The sequence below is a fragment of the Typha latifolia genome, chromosome 4 (genome assembly GCF_019914945.1).
Source record: "Typha latifolia isolate L0001 chromosome 4, TyphaL0001v2, whole genome shotgun sequence".
Classification (NCBI taxonomy): domain Eukaryota; kingdom Viridiplantae; phylum Streptophyta; class Magnoliopsida; order Poales; family Typhaceae; genus Typha; species Typha latifolia.
In genome coordinates, this window is record NC_133089.1 from 16011317 (window position 1) to 16028764 (window position 17448).

Consider the following 17448-nt stretch of genomic DNA (forward strand, 5'->3'; position numbering starts at 1 on the left):
GCTCTCTATCCAATATCGTTACCAACTTTGGCTTCCTCACTTACTCTTTCTGTATTGATTGCTGTAATGATTTTGTCCTCCACCTGCTATAAAACTTTTTTGACTGATTATAGAATGCTAGATACCCCTATAACCCTATTGAACCAGCTAACTAGTAACGATAAAGATAAAGATAAACCCATCCCTGGTTTAATTAGTTCATGATCGGAGACTTGAAACTGCTACTACAGTCTTCTTCCCCAACTTCCTCATTAAAAAAGAAAGAAAGAAAGAAAGAAAGAAAGAAAGAAAGAATCACGAGAGCCTGTGATTGTGGAAATTGATAGCTATTTGTCCTAGAATCTTTTGTATCTGTGTCAAACCTTGGAGCATGTGACCTCAATTCTTCCACTCACAAGTCACAAGAGCTTATGTAAAGATTCGTGGCCATATGATTCCCATTAAGCAAGACAATTAAGTATTGGAATTAGTCAGGGATTGAGAACCCAATCTATTTGTTCGTATGCCTGCAGTTGAGATGCATCTCGGTATCCCAGATGATGATAATTTCAGACATTATGTGCTGCGGTATGCTGGGCAAAGGTGTACTGCAATCCGGAGGAGATCAAGATCAGGTGTGTAGCTCTCACGCCGTATCAGAGTCAAAATAAAAAGAAGAAAAAAAGAGGCAAAAAAATAAAAGAAAATGTCAACTCTTGTTGTGTGGTCAACTCTGGATTGGTGGGCACTGGGCAGCCGCGAAGAACACTGAGGGCACTATCGACCAACGGTGGATCCTGAGCAGTCTATTCTTCAAAGTCCGACGAATTTTGCCCTTGTAGTTGGTGTTCTGCAATTGACACATTGATAGATCCTGACAGAACTCGAAACAATTTTCTTAGACTGCTCGTTCGTATGGATACAGATAATTTACATTTCTTTCACGTCTATTGACCTATATATACTTTTCTGTATGTGGGTAACAAAAAAATTGAATGCAAATAAGAAGTTGACATAATCACACATCTTTACAAAAGAATCAAACAGACCACTAGGTTAGATTTGTCAAAAAAAAGAAGAAGAAGAAGAAAAACCATTGATCCAGGCCATGGATTTTGATCCCCATGAATACGATACCTGTGATAAATAATAGAAAGGAAATCAACAGTAGAACTGGAACACATATTGATGTTATTGAAGTGGTGGATAATTACCAGCGTAACAAAACATCATAAAATTTTCCTGTATGATGATCTGGATGCCATTGATTGTAGCAGCAGTTGGCTTCACTCCTGTCATCCTTAACCCATACATGAAATCCTGAGTTCGTCGAAATTAACAGGGCCACTGTTTCCCTAGCCAGGCAGATATTTAAATACGCGAAATTTGGTAAGTTAGGGGTCATAGAGTATTCGTTTTTTCTCTCCCAGTTGTAGAACTGGTCCTCTCTAGTGCTTGCTGCAACTGTTGGCTCAAATTTGCTGGGCTCTGGTCCTATCAAAGAGTTGAATCCAGAGTAAGGACCCCATGAATTAACAAGGTGAGTAAGAAGTCATAGACATATGATAAGCTGATCTAACATATTTGCTCGTGGGGCTTGAAACATTTAACATTGCTCTTTCAGCCTCCTTTTGGGATCTTCTTTTCTCAAGCTCAGCTTGTTTGCAGTTTTCCTTGTGTGCCCGCCTAAACATTAAAACAAAATCCTGAAGAGTAGAAATAACTGCAAATTTTGACAGGAAAAGAAGAGATCAGAGGGCATCTATAAAGTGAATAGATCAGAGGGCATCTTTAAAAGGAGAACTCAAGGATGAGAACTTTTGCAGAGGATTTCATTACCTAAAAACTTTACAAGAAAACAAGCAATAATTTTTTACCCTAAAACCTAAACCAGTGAACCAAAATCTATTGATTGTCTTGATTTTGTGTTTTAATCCCTTTGAAAGATAAAGAATTACTAAGGAATCTTACAGATGACTCTAATTCTTGAAGTTGAGAAGTTCTAATTGTAAAAAGATGAAACAGAAGCAAAGATTTTAAATATCTGCAATTTCTGAAGTTTGAAAAACAAGATAATCAAATTCTCGAATTTACCTTGTTCAAAAGGACATCGTGCAGGATCTTCGCCAAAATATAGAACAAGTGCATCTGCATGTCTACCCTGTTAAAACTGAATGAGTTAGTCTTTGAGAGCAAAGCAACAGGGAGACAATATGCAGGGCCGATTTGATCTGTAGTTCTGCAGAGGTGAAGAGAACCGGTGGCATACCACTGCAGAGTAAAGTGATGATAAAAACTGCACTTCATCTTCAGCGACAGCAATAAACTCATTCAGCTTCTGAACGTGAAAAGATCATTCAACAATGGAGAAGGGATAAATGTCATGAAAAGCAAAAGTGTATATAATGTATATTGTTAAACTTAATTACAGAGCAGAGATCAGGGAACATTTAGGAAATAATGCATTTATGAGCACATATGTTACCATTATCAGTATATCATTATAGACGCATTGATTGACATTAATATAAGTTTGTAACCATGAGAATCATAGCTAACATGTTCTGGAAATTTTCCTCTCTTTTTCTGAGGAAAAGCACATAATGAGTTAATATTCAATAGAGAGTACCAAATCATTGTTTAATTGTCTTTCATCTTAGTATAGCATCAGTGTCAATACTATATAAATTCAATCAAATGCTAATTTGCTAATTTGACTCGGTGACAATATAAGGGATATGCTGAACTCCATGATGTTCAATTGGTCATATTGAACATAAGTGCATATAAGATAGATTCACATACCAAAACTTGGTAACCGTAGTACAATATCAAGTCAAAAACAACCACCACATTGACGGTTAATTTTATGAGAAACCATTCAACATATATCAGGTTAAGTTAATTTATGTTTGATAACGTAAGCCAAAACTACAATGTCAGTGTCCATACCTTGATACTTACAACTCTGTTTGATAACATATGCTAAACCTACAACTTCAATGTCCATATGTCTAGACTTGGAGCTCTGTTTGAACTGATATTATATATGATCCAAGTTTAAGATAGAGATAGGTTTTCCTCTGTATGACTAGAAAAATCAAACAAGGTTCTACAATGTTATTATAACATGGTGACTAAAATGGCCAAAAGAGGAAGTGTTAACTTTTTCACTTCTTTAGTTAGAACATAATTTGAAGGAGCAGGACAAGGCAAGTTATACCAATAATCAGCTAATATATAAAGAATCTTCTATGTTGTGGTCTATATACATTAGAAAATAGGAATCCCCTGATACCATATATCTTTTTTGAGAACACCAGTCAAATTTGTTTCATCTATATCATCTCTCTCTCTCTCTCTTTGGGCTTGAGGAACCATTCTAAAAGATCTTCTGTAGATATATGAATTATTCAATCTTCTACCAGAAATTTGATACACTAGATTTCCTTTTTCCCTTCTGAACATGATCATGTATTGGATTGAATAGGAAAAAAGTCATATAATGCCTATATCAGATACAAAGAAAATTATCTAAACTAATAATGAAAAAACATTGACAGGTAACAGGACTAAGAGGTAGTGGTTACTTTGCAGAAAACTTTTGACACAGGACCATCATTTTCTGAAGCATTCAGTTCCAGAACGACTGTCTTTAGTCCTTTGCCAATAGCTTGCATTTCTTCTGCCAATGACTTCAGCTGTATCTGTATTGCAATCGAAAAGAAGTTCTCAGGCAACAAAAAAAAAACATTTACATGCAAATTGAATGACTGTTATATCTACAAAGTGTCCAAACCTTTGATGCAGCTTCCAAGCTAATAAGATCCTCATGAAAGTCCAGAAGAAGTGGTGACTTTGAAGCGACAACCTGATTTTAAGAAACTAACCTTTAATAGGATCATATGACAGAAAATTAAAATAACATCCAATTTATCTGGAAACTAATTAACTGAAATAAAGAATGACTAATGACTGCTAGAAATGCATCAATAAGATTCAGAAAGAGATCTATGTAGTGGTGGTTTCCTATTTCCTTAGAAGATGCAGCAGACTTGCCCAAAGCCAGGCCCCGCTCTTGAATGGGGAATTTTTCTAAATCAATTCGGATCAGCAGGGTCTTCAAGCATCTGAAACATGCAGGGGGCGGATTTGCTGACTGTAATGAACTTGATGAAGTACTGTTCATCAAGTTACACATATTTGTCTTGTAAGAGACGGGCAGTGAAATCAAGCCTTCTCTATGTAAAGTGTTATTCATTGATTCTCTATTAACAAACACTTTTTTAATGAATAGGCTTGGATGACTAGAGTGGTGAGGACTTATCTACATGTAGATATACCTCAACATATGAATAAGAAAGAAAATTACTGAAGAAAAAATTGCTTGATAATATCAAACGCACAAACATAACGTTCTAGAAAATTTTCCTTACACAGAAGTGCAATGATCTTCACTAAGATATCAAACTGAAGCTAAGTATGTATTCTAATCAAGAAAAATGAAAGAAAAGGAAACTTATTAGCATGAAGAGATGGTGTGCCAGAAACAAAATATAGAAGCATTATTCATGCAATTTCATTCTCAAATCTGCAATTCCGAAAAATATGGATCAGTTGTATTTGATGCATCATCTTCCATCAGCCAAGATAGTATCTATAACTTCTTGAACAATGCCAAGCCTAGAAGGCTAGAACCATACAGACATACACAAATGCAAAGATACAGACAAAGGTACATATTTGCAAACAAATCAGAGGACAGCTGTACCATACCTTGCATAGATAGTGCATTAGTGTCATCTTATTATCAGTAGCACGAGTATCTGTAAGTTTTAGTAGGCTGTCCAAGCGGAAACCAATGGCTGACCCTGGAAGTTGAGTTAAAAGATTAACTCTGACAAGAACGCAACTAAAAGTTGAGCTAAAAGATTAACTCTGACAAGACCACAATTAAAAGTTGAGCTAAAAGGTTAACTCTGACAAGAACACAACTAAACAGAAGAATCACAGGACATCTAACCACATAGCCAAAAGTACACTGCAAGAGATAAACGCACTAAGAGAATGATGAATACATTCATCAGACACAAAGCTACCTACTATAGATTAACAATGATCATATTAGCGGCGTACCGGCATGTGGCACGAGGGGTGCCACACATTTTGTGAAACAAAAGAAAGAGGGATAAAATCAGCATGGGATACGTGCCATGCCAGCCAATGGCTCAAATCACCTATTCCAATAGCACAACATGACAGCAGTCCTTGGACAATGGTCAAGCATGATGAAAGCATGCCAGGAGAAGTGAAGACATTAGTTACCTTTTGCAGTCCCTTGGTTTAATGTATTTCCAAGATGCAAAACCTTCTTCATCAATTCCTTCAGTTTGACAGAATTACGGATCTGGTAAGTCATATATAACATGAGTGACCAAGAAAACAGGTTAAATGCGTTGTCTGCAAACATGACTACACTTGTGTACCTGTTCACATGCAGAGTCTACACTGTTCAAATTCCCTCTAAGATCTGCAACCTGCAAATGGGAGGAATCATCATAAATTTCACGTTGCTTATAATTCTATAATGTGAAAAGAAGACACATAACCACCTGTGATGCAAATTGAATCTTGAAAGAGAATGCTCTCAACTTAGATTCAACCCGTGGAACTTTCATCAACTCTAAGAAGAACTGCACAATAAAACAGCCAAAATCTGATTTAATACTTCTTAAGAAATTGAAGAGCTACCTACTTATGTAGGGTAATGTATATTAGTTACTCAGAACCAACACGTGATTGGACATTTATTCAATGCTTAAGAAGATGCTCAGTAGCATTACTATATTTCATCCCATGTTTACCTTCTCACACTTCCCTAGTTTTGCCACCTCGCCGGTGTAGCGCTAACAAGACAAAATAAGCAAAGAATAAGAAATGTCATAGCTGTATCTGACAATTATGCACAGTAAAAAAATAGGAGAAAGTGATTTATCTAATTATATGCACCTTGAGAAGCTCCATTTCTTCTTTTGTTGGACAAAACTTTATAAGGTTTTCCACTTGATCAATATCCAAGATAGAATCATCCAAGGCAAGAGCAGCACTCTGACAAAAATCAGATTATTCGGATCATTTCTAACTTTTAGAATATATATCATTTTTATTTTACATTTAAATTAGATATTATTTATACTTTATATTTAATGCATGTACATAAATATATATTTTATATTACAAGCTTTATACTAAAATTGACAAAATGTTTTAACACTTCTTTTACTATTGAATGCACCTCTAGATTAGCAAAAGCTAATCGAAGGTGAAAGAAAGTGACATCACTTTTGTCCATCTTGGGATTAGCATTTCACAACCCCCTTGGAAGATAGTGGATTCAACTCGAATTCTTTCACACTGCCTTTACTTTAACATCTGTAGTACCATCTATTCGCAATTCTTTATTCTCTATCATGTAAACATTAATTTCACAGCTTCTTTGTAAGTTTTGCTACTTTAAGTTTACAAATACTAGTTGAAATTCTTGAGACCAGTGCAGAGATCTAATGAACAAATGTTCATATTTGTGTGCTACTTTGCATTGAACAGCAGAGATACAGATCTAAGGACTCGTTACTCTGCTTGGAGGGTGCAACAGAAGAGACTTTATAGAACTTCACATGTTTTCCTTTTTCTTCCCTAGTAAACAAATGCTTAGATTCTTGCACATGTTTACTGTGATGCAGAATATCATATACAGCATTTGGAGCAGCTTCAAGATAGTGATATAAAATTAAAAACTTCTACTAAGAATAAAATAATAAGAAGCTATTTTACCATCAAATCTGATGTGGGCATCTTCACTTTGTTGAGCATGATTTGTGTGTTATTAGCCCGCTTTAAATCAATCTATCAACAGGTCAAAATAAAAACATGGTCAGAATTCATAGGTGAGAACTGGAAAAATAGGCACAAAAAGGACAAAAATAGCACCGAACAACTGCTAGGAACTAATAAAGAATAAAAAAAAAGATTGTGAGCTGGGATATAGTGTTAACTCCCCATTCTTGCCATTTACCAGGTGAACTTCTTGATTGGATCCAAGAGATTTTTGACGCCTCTCAGATTTAGAGTCAGAAACAACGGCTGAGAAAAATTTCTCAAGTTCTGACACATCAAACTCCGAAGGACTGCGGCAAAAGATTTGAGCAGTATTAATGCGCGGAGCACAAGAAAGAAAGCAGCATTAACAAGAACAAGGATACCTTTCCGCATCATCGGATTTTTGCAGTTCTGCCCACAAGGTCCCTTGTACGGCTCGTGCTATCTTCACCCAATGTAGTGACTTCAGCTTCACTTTGCGAGGTGCTAGAGCTATCGAACCTGGTCGTAGGGGACTTCTGGATCCACGTCCTCTAGAGTTGCTCCGAGAATCGAGAGGACCTCCCGGAGGCGGCGGAGGAGCACCTGGTGCCCTTGGTGGTGGGGGTGGTGGACCAGGCCGGCTTGCTCCCGGAGGCGGCGGCGGCGGGGGCCCGCGGCCACGTGGCCCTGCCGAAGTAGCTGATGCTGCAGCTGGCAAGGAACTGACGACACCTTCTTGAGGGCTATTGACGTGCCTGGTTGGCAGCTGTGATGACCCATGCACAGAAGAAGTTGCACCGGGGCCTTTGTTTGGTGACATCCACCTCGTTGTCGGCTTTGGTTTTGTCGCCAGTTTCGTCTTCTCCTGCTGTCCTATCTTTTGCCTTGATATGGTTTGATCAGATTGAGCAATGGGTGGCATAGATTCTTCAGGAGTCTGTCTCCGTGCATCTTTTCCTATCTCAGCGTCCCGTTTGCTGTCATTTACTTCTTGCTTAAATTTCACTCCAGTCTCTACGTCAGTGACGCCTGAATTGGAATCCTTCTTCTGGGACCGGGAGAGGACTTTCGAGTCACCTCCTTCTGATTCTAACTTGTCCTCCGATTGGATACTGTTCTTTGAATTGCAGATTTCAGCTGTACTCTTATCTTCATCGATGGTACTGTTTAGTGCCATATTAAAGTTGGTAACTTCTAATGCCTTATCATTGGTAGTATTCACATCTCCGGAATGCAATTTGCTAATCTTCATTTGATCTTTAACACCTGATATACCAATTTTACCCTGAAGAGAAGGTTCCGCTTTATACTCAGATTTCCCTTGTGATTCATCTGACATGGTCATTAAGTTGGGACCCTTGTTCCTGTTTATAGGAATGTTCTTCAACCTGTCGTATTCAGAATCATTATATTCTGGTCTGCTGCTCAACTCACCTGCCTGGTTTGGAACTTCCAGCTTGTGAACTAGCTCAGCTACTGCATTGGGTGCTTTTCTTGTGATGCCTTTGATAGCATCCTTATGACTATGGCGTTCTGATGTACTTTCCTCTTCAGCTCCTGAAGTAGCAATTACTCTTGTACCTGCAATAGTGTTTGGCTTACCAGTCATATCTATTTCCCTGGTACTTCTTTGAAACATAGGACTCGTCTCGTCAACTTTAATCGACTTTCCAGTAATTCTCGCATATCCCGCGTCTGATCTACTCTCAGATTGATGTGTAATATTTGGAGAAAACGATTTGGGTCTTGCGTCACATTTAGAACTTAAGTTTTTGGTAGCAACAATCTTCAAATGCTCTTCAGCATTGCTGGTCTCTAAGCTGCTCCTTTGTTTGACAGCCATGCTACTACCTGATCCAGGATTAGCATCTCCTCTCAAAGTTTTGACTCGAAATACATCATCTGAATCTTTTTTACCATCCTGCGGGTCCACATTGATAAAAACCTCTTCTGCCTCGTAGAACTCATCTGCTTCATCTGTGGAAGCGTCCTCTATATCATCCCTATCATCAGCTATTTCTTTAGTGGTGGCATCAGTTTCAAAAGCACTGAGGTTTGAAAATTGTACCTGGTTAAGGAATGAAGCTTCTTTCAACTTCCATCATGCAAAGTAACAGAACTAAACAGCAAGGGAAGCAATTACTTACCTCAGCTCTGAATTCCATTGGAAACTTGTGCTTTGCATTCCACGCTACATCAATTTCATCACGATTTAGCAAAAAAACATTAGATCGAATGAATGCAGTATTGAACATGACCCTGAACATTATTTCCTTGCTTTTGAGATCCTCGTCCACGTGGATGCACTCAACGACCACATCCCCTTGAACACGACAGCAGGTGCTTAATTTCAATGATGTGCTTTCTGTCTGCATTAAAAGCCCACAATGAGATGCAATCTATCAGGTAACTAACTTTTATCACTCCATGGAGATGAAGATTACCTTCCTATAGCGACGAAGGTGCTTCTTGGAACTTGGTGTCTCGAAAAGAAGCTTTGGGCCTCTATCAGCTGGTATTAAGGGATCTTGACCATATATACGAACCAACGGGGAACAACCACCTTCACCATCAAAATTTGGAAGAGAACCAAGAGTCAGACATTCCAAGGTGAAAGGTGCATCCTGAGTACGCCATTCTGAACCATTGCCTCGTTGCGATATGTAGTGTAGGTATCTTACATGAGAAGGTTTAGGATTTAAAGGACATGATAGTTGAAGAAGCTCAGTTGATGCTTGCCTATACACCATTTCTAGAGTCCTCTGCTCCCCAGTGAACTGTTTTCGGAAAAGAAGCAGACCTGCCAAGACAAATGCAAGAACAGGCCAACCCCCTCTCTCAAAGTGCATTAGCAGTACGTTGTGTTGCCCTTCAGATGATAGCCAGCTCTCACTTGATACCAAGAAATGGTGGATCGTCGCCAAAGGAAGTAGAGGACATCCTCCATATTGATATGGGTAATCCTTGACAGTTAGATCATATTCTGATAAGATATCAGAAATCTTGCTCTTCTTATTCCCCTCTCTAAAATTGACTACCTTGATTGAACCAGAAGGGAAGTGGTCCTGTAGTTTCTCAACAATGCCACCATAGTAATCCCTGTCATAATCTTCTCCCAAACTTTCAGTCGAGAGACAAGAGTCAAAAACTGCAAGTCAAATCCAACAGAAGCCATCAGAGTGTGACATAGCAGTACTATTAACATCTGAACCCTTTGATAAACGAATGACTACAAAATGACTCTTTAACCGCTTAACAGGGTGCATCAAAGAGATTGCAAACTTGCAAAATTCATGTGGTCACAATAAAAACGAAGCCTTTAAGTAGCCATTTGAAACATTTTCCTCCCATCGTCGTGCTTTAGCTCATGTTCTCCAATGAAAATCTACCATATCTTCTTGAGAACAATCAATTCTTTTTGCTGCTAGTCATACAAACCATGATTGGCCTTTAAATCATCCTATAGAAGGTCTCTTTGATAGGATTACATGATCATCACTTAAAAACACTAGAAGCGCTGTGTTACTTAACCATCTTATTCTTATCCTTTTTTATGCATAAATATCCTCATTAGTTTACCCTTCTTGTTGAAATATAGATCCCGTGGCACTAACTTATTCTCTTTCGGCCTTTCTAGTCTATCAAGGATAATCTTGTTATTGGGATGCCTAAATTTACCAAGATTAAATTCTATGAACTCAATTTTAGATATACTTATTGTGAAACCATCATTATCTACATACTTCTAACTTGTGCTCAATCCTAGCTTAGTTCTTTCTCAATTGTATCAATGTCATAAGAAAATAACATGCATCAAGAAAGCAAATACACAAACAAGAAAACAAATCTATTTCGATTAATTCAACTCGAGTAATCCTCATTCGTTGACTCTGGAACATTATAACACGAATTAAATCCTAAAGCTACCTGAAAGAAACATCACTCCGGGCACGATCGAAACCATGGACTTCCAGAAGGAAGTCTTCGAAACCAGACACCTAACACCAGATTGATACCAAATTCATAAACCCACAAGCAAGAAACGGCACAACAGCGAGGAAAAGTAGAAATAAGAACCTATAACTCTTCAGGAATAAAGGAACCGTCCGATTCCCAAACCTCGTAACCAAGGAACCGAAGACCACAACAAGAACAGGGAACGGAGCAAATTTACCGTAAACCCGCTCGGAGATCTCCACCAGCTCGTCCGACGGCTTCCGAGAGAAGAACCTTCTCAAGATCGACATCTCCCGGTGCAATCCAACTCGGAAAACCAATACCCGAGAACGAAGAGGCTTCTAGCGTTTTGGAGCTCAACAAAACAAGGAATTGGAAAGAAGAGAAGGGGATAGATCGAGATCGTCGTAGCTTGCTCCCATCTTCCTTTCTTCTTTCTCCTTCTCTGGAGAGAGAAAGAGAGAGGGAGGAGGCAGTCGTTGGACTTGGACCTGGAACTTGGTATCCCGCCCGGTGCCGCCTTTTTAACTTTGACGCTCCCATACGTGGAATCGGACGGACAGGATTGGCTCATCTATAAGAATGAAGGGTGGATGGGGGGAGAATTGTGAGGAGTCGTGCAGGCGGATTTGGTGGGGTCGGAGGTGGGGCCAGGAGGATGAAACCCGATTATTTATCTATGACGATATAGGGACTTGATCCTCTGCATCTCCGGTTGTAGGAATTATCTGGAAGAGAAAATGGAGCTGAATGCGATTGAAAATATCCTCCCTGAAGTTTAAATTTTTAAATCAATCAGTTATCTAATAACTATTAGAGATAATTTATTTCATGAATTAAAATTGTAGATATCAACTATATTATCCAACCATGGAGCATTTTCGTTTGGTAAATTCGCCACCTTTACTTTTCTCAAAAAAAAAAAAAAAAATCGCCACCTTTCTTCTCTTCGTCTTCCACGTGGACGAGAGATGGCCTACGCATTCCAATGCTCTCGCTCTCTCTCTCTCTCTCTCTCTCTCTCTCTCTCTCTCTCTCGCTCAACTTCCATCTGGCGTAATCTCCAAAAAGGGTAATTAGAAGAAAAGGCTATAAAATGCTATTAACGAAGACCCTTCCTTTCTCTCTCTCTCTCTCTCTCTCCTCGCCGGGAGTCGCCGAGAGGGGGGGACGTCTTGCTCCCCGAACTTAGATGTAAATATATCGTTGAAGAATAAATCTAATAATTATATTCCCGTCTTCTCGTCGACGTTCGATCTAATGCCAGCAGCAATAGAAGTCCAACCTACGAAACGACAGGTTCTTTCTTTGGTTTTTATTCGTCTCCTTTTTTGGATCTTTATGATATGGGTCTTGCTCATTTAACCTTATTGGTCATCCGTGCTTATTGTTGTTTTTTTTTTAATCAAGGAAATGCTTTTAAAGGTCCAATTTTGAGTTCTTAATAGCATTTCTAGCTGATATTGAGATGTTCTTGTAATATTTTTTCTGTATATTTTGATTTAATTTGTGTGACAAGCTGTTTAAATTCCCCTGCCTCTTCACATGCAAAACTGTTGAAGTTCTCTAACCAAAGAAGAAACTTCATTGCAGTCTCCTTTTCATGTGATTGACCATTTTTGCATTTATAATACTTACTTACCACCGACTACCTACATGGTCTTTTTCCCCTTCGATTGAGGAGTGTGCGTGTATATAAATTTAGATGTTTCTATAGGGTGAAATGGCAAGCTATCAATAGACGATGTTAAAGCTCTTGTTCCTTTATCCTGAAGAAGCTAAAATTTTCTTGTAGTGGAAAAGTTGGTGCCTCTTCCTATTGTTTGATTAGATTTACTATCATGGGTTCTTACAGTTTGTGCTAATTCTCTTGGTTAATCTTAAATATATTGCCTTGCTTTCTTTTCAGCTGGGGATTTGATTTTACTAAGGTTTGTCTCATTGATCCATGGAACTAATTCGTGTGCTATCGATGATTGCGAACGTATCTTAATAGTTTTTGAAAGATAATTGAATTTCACAGGGCTTTGAAATTGAGTAATCACTTTTTCACCATGGGTGGCTGTGTTTCAAAATCAAACATTCATCAGAGACCACGGAAACACTCCCACAGATCAAAAAGACGCTGTCGAAAGATTTCTGTGTTGGCTCCTGATGCACCCAAAACCCAGACGTGCAATGCTGGAAAATGTTTGAGAGACTTTTCTCTTAGTGAGTATGTTCATGTTGAAACTGCTGCGACAACTCACCGAAAGTCTGAGGTTTCCAATCTAACATTCCACGTCACTCAGATGCAGTGGCACCGCAGTCAGACAGATGCTAATGGTACATTGTTTTATGTGCCTTGAGATTTGAAGCATCTTTTGCTAAAACCTGTTTAAAAATTATTTATATTTAATTTGTGACAGTGTCATTTAATATTAATAAGAAAGTCATAGCTGATGGATGTAGGTTCATATATCTTGCTTCCCTAGTGTCCCAGCTGGTTTTCTCCATGCAATCTTCCAACTTTTTTGTAGCTCTGGAGAGATATAGTCTGACTTGAGAATATGAAGTCATAAATTTCTCTGGTGTATCAGTGAGAGAAGTCAACTAGTATAAATAATGAGCGGATTAACTTCAACCTACATTTACAAGTTCAGAATCTTACCCTTACCTGAACCAGACTGAACAGTCTGAGACATTATCATGTAGCATACTGCATTGTTTGCTCTCTGGTCTCTCCTGCTGAAATTTGATCATAAATTCAAGAAAAAGTGTTGATTGTGTATGTAGGGTTATGTCAAGAAGATACATGGTTTGACTCCCTCAGTATTCTTGAGTCTGATTCTGATGACGACTTCAGTAGTGCCCATGGAGGTAGAATGTTAACTATGTTTCTTTATTTCTTGCACTGTTTCATGATTCTCCTACATTTCACAAATTTATTGCTTTTGCTTACATGCAGACTGCTTTCCATCTGTACATACGATGGGAACTCAAATGGCACCATCTGAAAATGCTTCATGCTTTGTGGATGCAATGTGTAAATTTGAGGAATTCTGCGATACTGCTCCAATAGCATTTGCTGTTGAACAATATCTGAAAAGAGATGATGGCAAAACTGAAAAAAATGCAAACAATGATGAACTTAATGATGTCGATAGACCTACAACTATAAAGCCACAAAGCTGTGAGCTTTCAGTGGCAAAAGTTGAGGAGGCCAGATTAAGGAACCAATGCAAGGATGTTCCTCCTAAAAGGAAAAAGTCTCTAGCGAGCTCCTTTGGTAGCTTTAAAGGTTCGAGAGGAAAACATAAGAAAGAGGAAAAATCTCATGAAATCAAAGCACCATCTCGCCTTCGTAAGTTACTCCCTTCTGTCAGTTTTAATGATAAAAGCCAACAACTCCCAAATGTCAGCTCACCATGTCAAAAAAGAAAGTCGGCTGTCATCAGGCTCTCTTATAAGAGGAGCTCTTGTGGTGGAGAAGAAACCACTGAATTTCGTAAGTATGATTTGTTTTAGAAGTACTTTGAATGATATTTGCTCAGAAAAATTCACACTATATCAATATTTTGGAACTTTATCTCGTTTTATTTTCTATTTATATATGTTAAGACTAAGTCTGGTCCTCCCTACTGCTTCAAACATAATGCTTCTGTGTTTCGAATGCATTTCTCTCTACTTGGGTCTTATTCACAGTCTAATTTCTTTTGATTTTCTTGTTTAGCCATTCATTCATCTAATATTTAAACTTTAAAGCCATTCTACTAATTACATATACAATGCTAATTCCTTATGAGTAGAAGTTTTTAGATGTTTTATGTTTATGCTGACCAACAACAAAACCTTAATTTGCAGATGCTCAGATGAACTACTTCTTTCTTGCTTATGCCTCTATTTATTTGTTTCCTTTAAGGTTTGACTACATCTTTCTGTAGCTCGCTACTGAATTTAACACTGTGACTTGAATTCACATAGTATATCTCTTGAAGGGATCCTATAATCCACCTGTATGATATATATGAATAATAGATTTTTATACAGCGATGAAAGAATCATGTCATAAACACACCAATCTTTTTCTGAAATGTTGTAGAAGTTGAACAAAAAGTAAAGGATATATGTGGCTGTTTCATTGCAATAGGTGCCTCGAAGAGATTCCTCTTCCGTCCTAGAGGAGGGCTAGTAATTCCCTGTTCTCCAGAGGAGAAGCCAACGCTAGGATGCTGGTCTATTCTTGAGCCTTCCACTTTTAATCTTCGGGGAGAAAGTTATTTCAGGCAAGAATCACCAACACATAATTAGCTTATCATACTGACAGACTGCAAACACTAATTTCGGATGTATTTTCCTTGAAATTTACAATGCAGAGACAAGAAGAAAGTTCCTGCACCAAACTATGCCCCATATTATCCAATTGGTGTAGATTTGTTTGTGTGCCCTCGTAAGATACATCATATTGCTCAACACATTGAACTTCCGCATGTCAAGCCACATGAGAAACTTCCTTCACTCCTTATTGTTAACATTCAAGTATGAGTGACATATGTAAATTATCATACCTGACAAATAATTGAATTTCCGCCATGTCTAATTTCAACTTGCTCTACTTCATGTCAGATGCCTACTTATCCTGCTGCCATGTTTCTTGGTGATAGTGATGGGGATGGTATGAGCCTTGTCTTATACTTTAAAATTTCTGAATGCTATGATAAGGAGGTTTCTGCTCATTTTCAGAATTGTATAAAGGTAAATCTTCTGCAGTCGTCATCCTATTTCTTCGTTCACGGTACTTTAATTGATTACTAGATTCTTCTGACATCTGATTTTGTTGATACAGATACTGTTTGACCAATTCTCTTGATATAAGCTAATTGAATCTGGTCTATTGCAGAAATTTATCGATGATGAACATGAAAAGGTCAAAGGATTTGCAATGGAATCGACTGTTTCTTTTAGAGAAAGATTGAAAATCATGGCTGGGATGGTTAATCCAGAGGATCTCCATTTAAGTGGTGCAGAGAGGAAGCTCATGCAAGCATATAAAGAAAAGCCAGTTCTTTCACGTCCTCAACATAGCTTTTATCAGGTAAACAAAAAGTTCCTTCTTATTCTCTACTAAGCTATAAATAGTATTGGGATCCCATGATTGAGCAGGAGGTTTGAGTTTTGAAGCCTGATGGTTACACGACATTCTCAACTCAGGAATAAAGCTTGTATTATGAATTTCTTGAAAATCATCCAAGTTGCAAAATTGATCATTGATGCAATTGAGGTGTTAAAATATATCTCGTCTTAAGCCATTAATAAAGGATAGCTCAGGTCCTGATAGCTTTGAATAAATTGACACCCTCATGATATTATTCTTGATATGCTGGCTTCTTGCAGGGGTCAAATTACTTTGAGATTGATCTCGATATACATCGCTTCAGCTACATATCTAGAAAGGGACTCGAATCATTCCGAGAACGTCTCAAGCATGGAATCCTTGATTTGGGTTTGACTATCCAGGTAAATTTTGGTTATTCATTGCAGTTAACATCTCTCCTATCTGTTATTGCCTTGGAGATGCCATGTTTTGAAAGGTATAAACAAATGTTCTTCTGGAACTAATAAGAGGTTGATTTGTAATTTAAGCTATACTATTTAGAAGAAAAAAAAAAGCTATTACTTGAAAATGCATTGAAGCAATACTTTTACTTTGAGAACATGATGAGATGTGTAGCGGCAGGCCCATATATTTGGAAATTTATCCAAGAATATATGGAAGATCCCAAAAGGAAGCATGCAGATAACTTATATCCTGAAGAAGGTTTACAGCTACTTGATAAAGGGGAAAAAAGGAGAACCATAGAAGAAGCAGGTTATGGATCATATTAATTTGACACCATAATAAACATCGTATCTGTAGTTCAAATGGTTCAATTATATCTTCTGCATATAGAATTATGCTTTCACGCCTCCGGTCATTGATTAGCATTTGATAACCTTGTTTTAATTTTTTTTGCGCTTGGTAAGTGAATGTATCTTTTAGTTCTTTGCATATGACAAATTTATAGATGGAGGAGAAAGCCAAGATATCTTCTTAATAATGCACTCTTGCTGAAAACTGATGCAGGCCCAGAAGCAGGAGGAACTACCTGAACAGGTCCTTTGTTGCGTGAGATTGAACAAGATTGATTTTGTTAATCATGGGAAGATTCCCACTATTGTCACTCTTGACGATGATTGATTGATGCATCTGATCTGAATTGTGATCTTCAGAGTACCATTTCGTAAGCTGGAAGGAACTCACTAAGTGAAAGGCAACACAGTAAAGGCCTTAGTTAAAGTTTCTCTGTATGCAATCACTTGAATTCTATTGTACCTCTCCTTGTCTCACTATATATATATAAACCCAATATATCAATTTATATTATATCAATAAAAAAAGTTGAATGCAGCATTTTTTTTTCTCCATATTTGATGCAGAGTGCATTTGAGCTCTAGTAGTGTACCGGTTACTTCGACAAAGGCTGCAGTACAGGAAAAGTTATCTGGAGCTACAGGTGTAAACGAACTGAGGCTCCGTTCCGCGATTCAGCTCGAATCAAGCCAAGCTAGATTGAGCCCGAACCTAAATTGAGCTTGTATTTTAGTGAAAATCAAGCTGAGTTGATTAGGCTA

At 37.9% G+C, this 17448-nt stretch overlaps 2 protein-coding genes across 3 annotated transcripts; one reads left to right on the top strand and one right to left on the bottom strand.

Moving 5' to 3' along the window:
- Positions 1–859: 859 nt before the first annotated feature.
- On the bottom strand, positions 860–11137 carry LOC140785701 (formin-like protein 5). The gene is made up of 19 exons (XM_073133664.1): positions 11015–11137; positions 9285–9988; positions 8988–9209; positions 7242–8908; positions 7055–7166; positions 6814–6885; positions 5989–6087; positions 5844–5885; positions 5592–5672; positions 5466–5516; positions 5305–5386; positions 4756–4850; positions 3779–3850; positions 3570–3686; positions 2249–2317; positions 2074–2140; positions 1560–1702; positions 1194–1473; positions 860–1116 (listed from the first exon to the last, which is right to left on the bottom strand). The coding sequence occupies exons 1-18, from the start codon at positions 11085–11087 to the stop codon at positions 1381–1383; spliced, it is 3861 nt and encodes a 1286-aa protein (XP_072989765.1). The 5' UTR covers positions 11088–11137; the 3' UTR covers positions 860–1116; positions 1194–1380.
- A 784-nt stretch (positions 11138–11921) lies between these two features.
- LOC140785745 (uncharacterized) lies at positions 11922–17224 on the top strand. 2 transcript variants are annotated; one of them, XM_073133722.1, is made up of 10 exons: positions 11922–12096; positions 12821–13122; positions 13573–13656; positions 13745–14284; positions 14927–15062; positions 15153–15315; positions 15403–15531; positions 15677–15871; positions 16171–16293; positions 16901–17224. In XM_073133722.1, the coding sequence occupies exons 2-10, from the start codon at positions 12852–12854 to the stop codon at positions 17012–17014; spliced, it is 1755 nt and encodes a 584-aa protein (XP_072989823.1). In that variant the 5' UTR covers positions 11922–12096; positions 12821–12851; the 3' UTR covers positions 17015–17224. The 2 variants fall into 2 exon arrangements, with proteins under 2 accessions (XP_072989823.1, XP_072989824.1); XM_073133723.1 differs by lacking the exon at positions 11922–12096 and adding an exon at positions 12594–12728.
- The last annotated feature ends 224 nt before the right edge of the window (positions 17225–17448 follow it).

What these genes read in the sequence shown, in the direction of transcription:
- LOC140785701 (XM_073133664.1), bottom strand. Translation starts at nt 11,087, where the DNA reads ATGTCGATCTTGAGAAGGTTCTTCTCTCGGAAGCCGTCGGACGAGCTG. An exon ending in GATCTCCGAGCGGGTTTACG is followed by an intron (nt 9,989 to 11,014) that starts GTAAATTTGCTC and finishes TTTGACTTGCAG; the next exon opens with TTTTTGACTCTTGTCTCTCG. An exon ending in CATCACTTTACTCTGCAGTG is followed by an intron (nt 2,141 to 2,248) that starts GTATGCCACCGG and finishes CAGTTTTAACAG; the next exon opens with GGTAGACATGCAGATGCACT.
- LOC140785745 (XM_073133722.1), top strand. Translation starts at nt 12,852, where the DNA reads ATGGGTGGCTGTGTTTCAAAATCAAACATTCATCAGAGACCACGGAAA. An exon ending in CGGGGAGAAAGTTATTTCAG is followed by an intron (nt 15,063 to 15,152) that starts GCAAGAATCACC and finishes TTTACAATGCAG; the next exon opens with AGACAAGAAGAAAGTTCCTG. An exon ending in CTCAACATAGCTTTTATCAG is followed by an intron (nt 15,872 to 16,170) that starts GTAAACAAAAAG and finishes GGCTTCTTGCAG; the next exon opens with GGGTCAAATTACTTTGAGAT.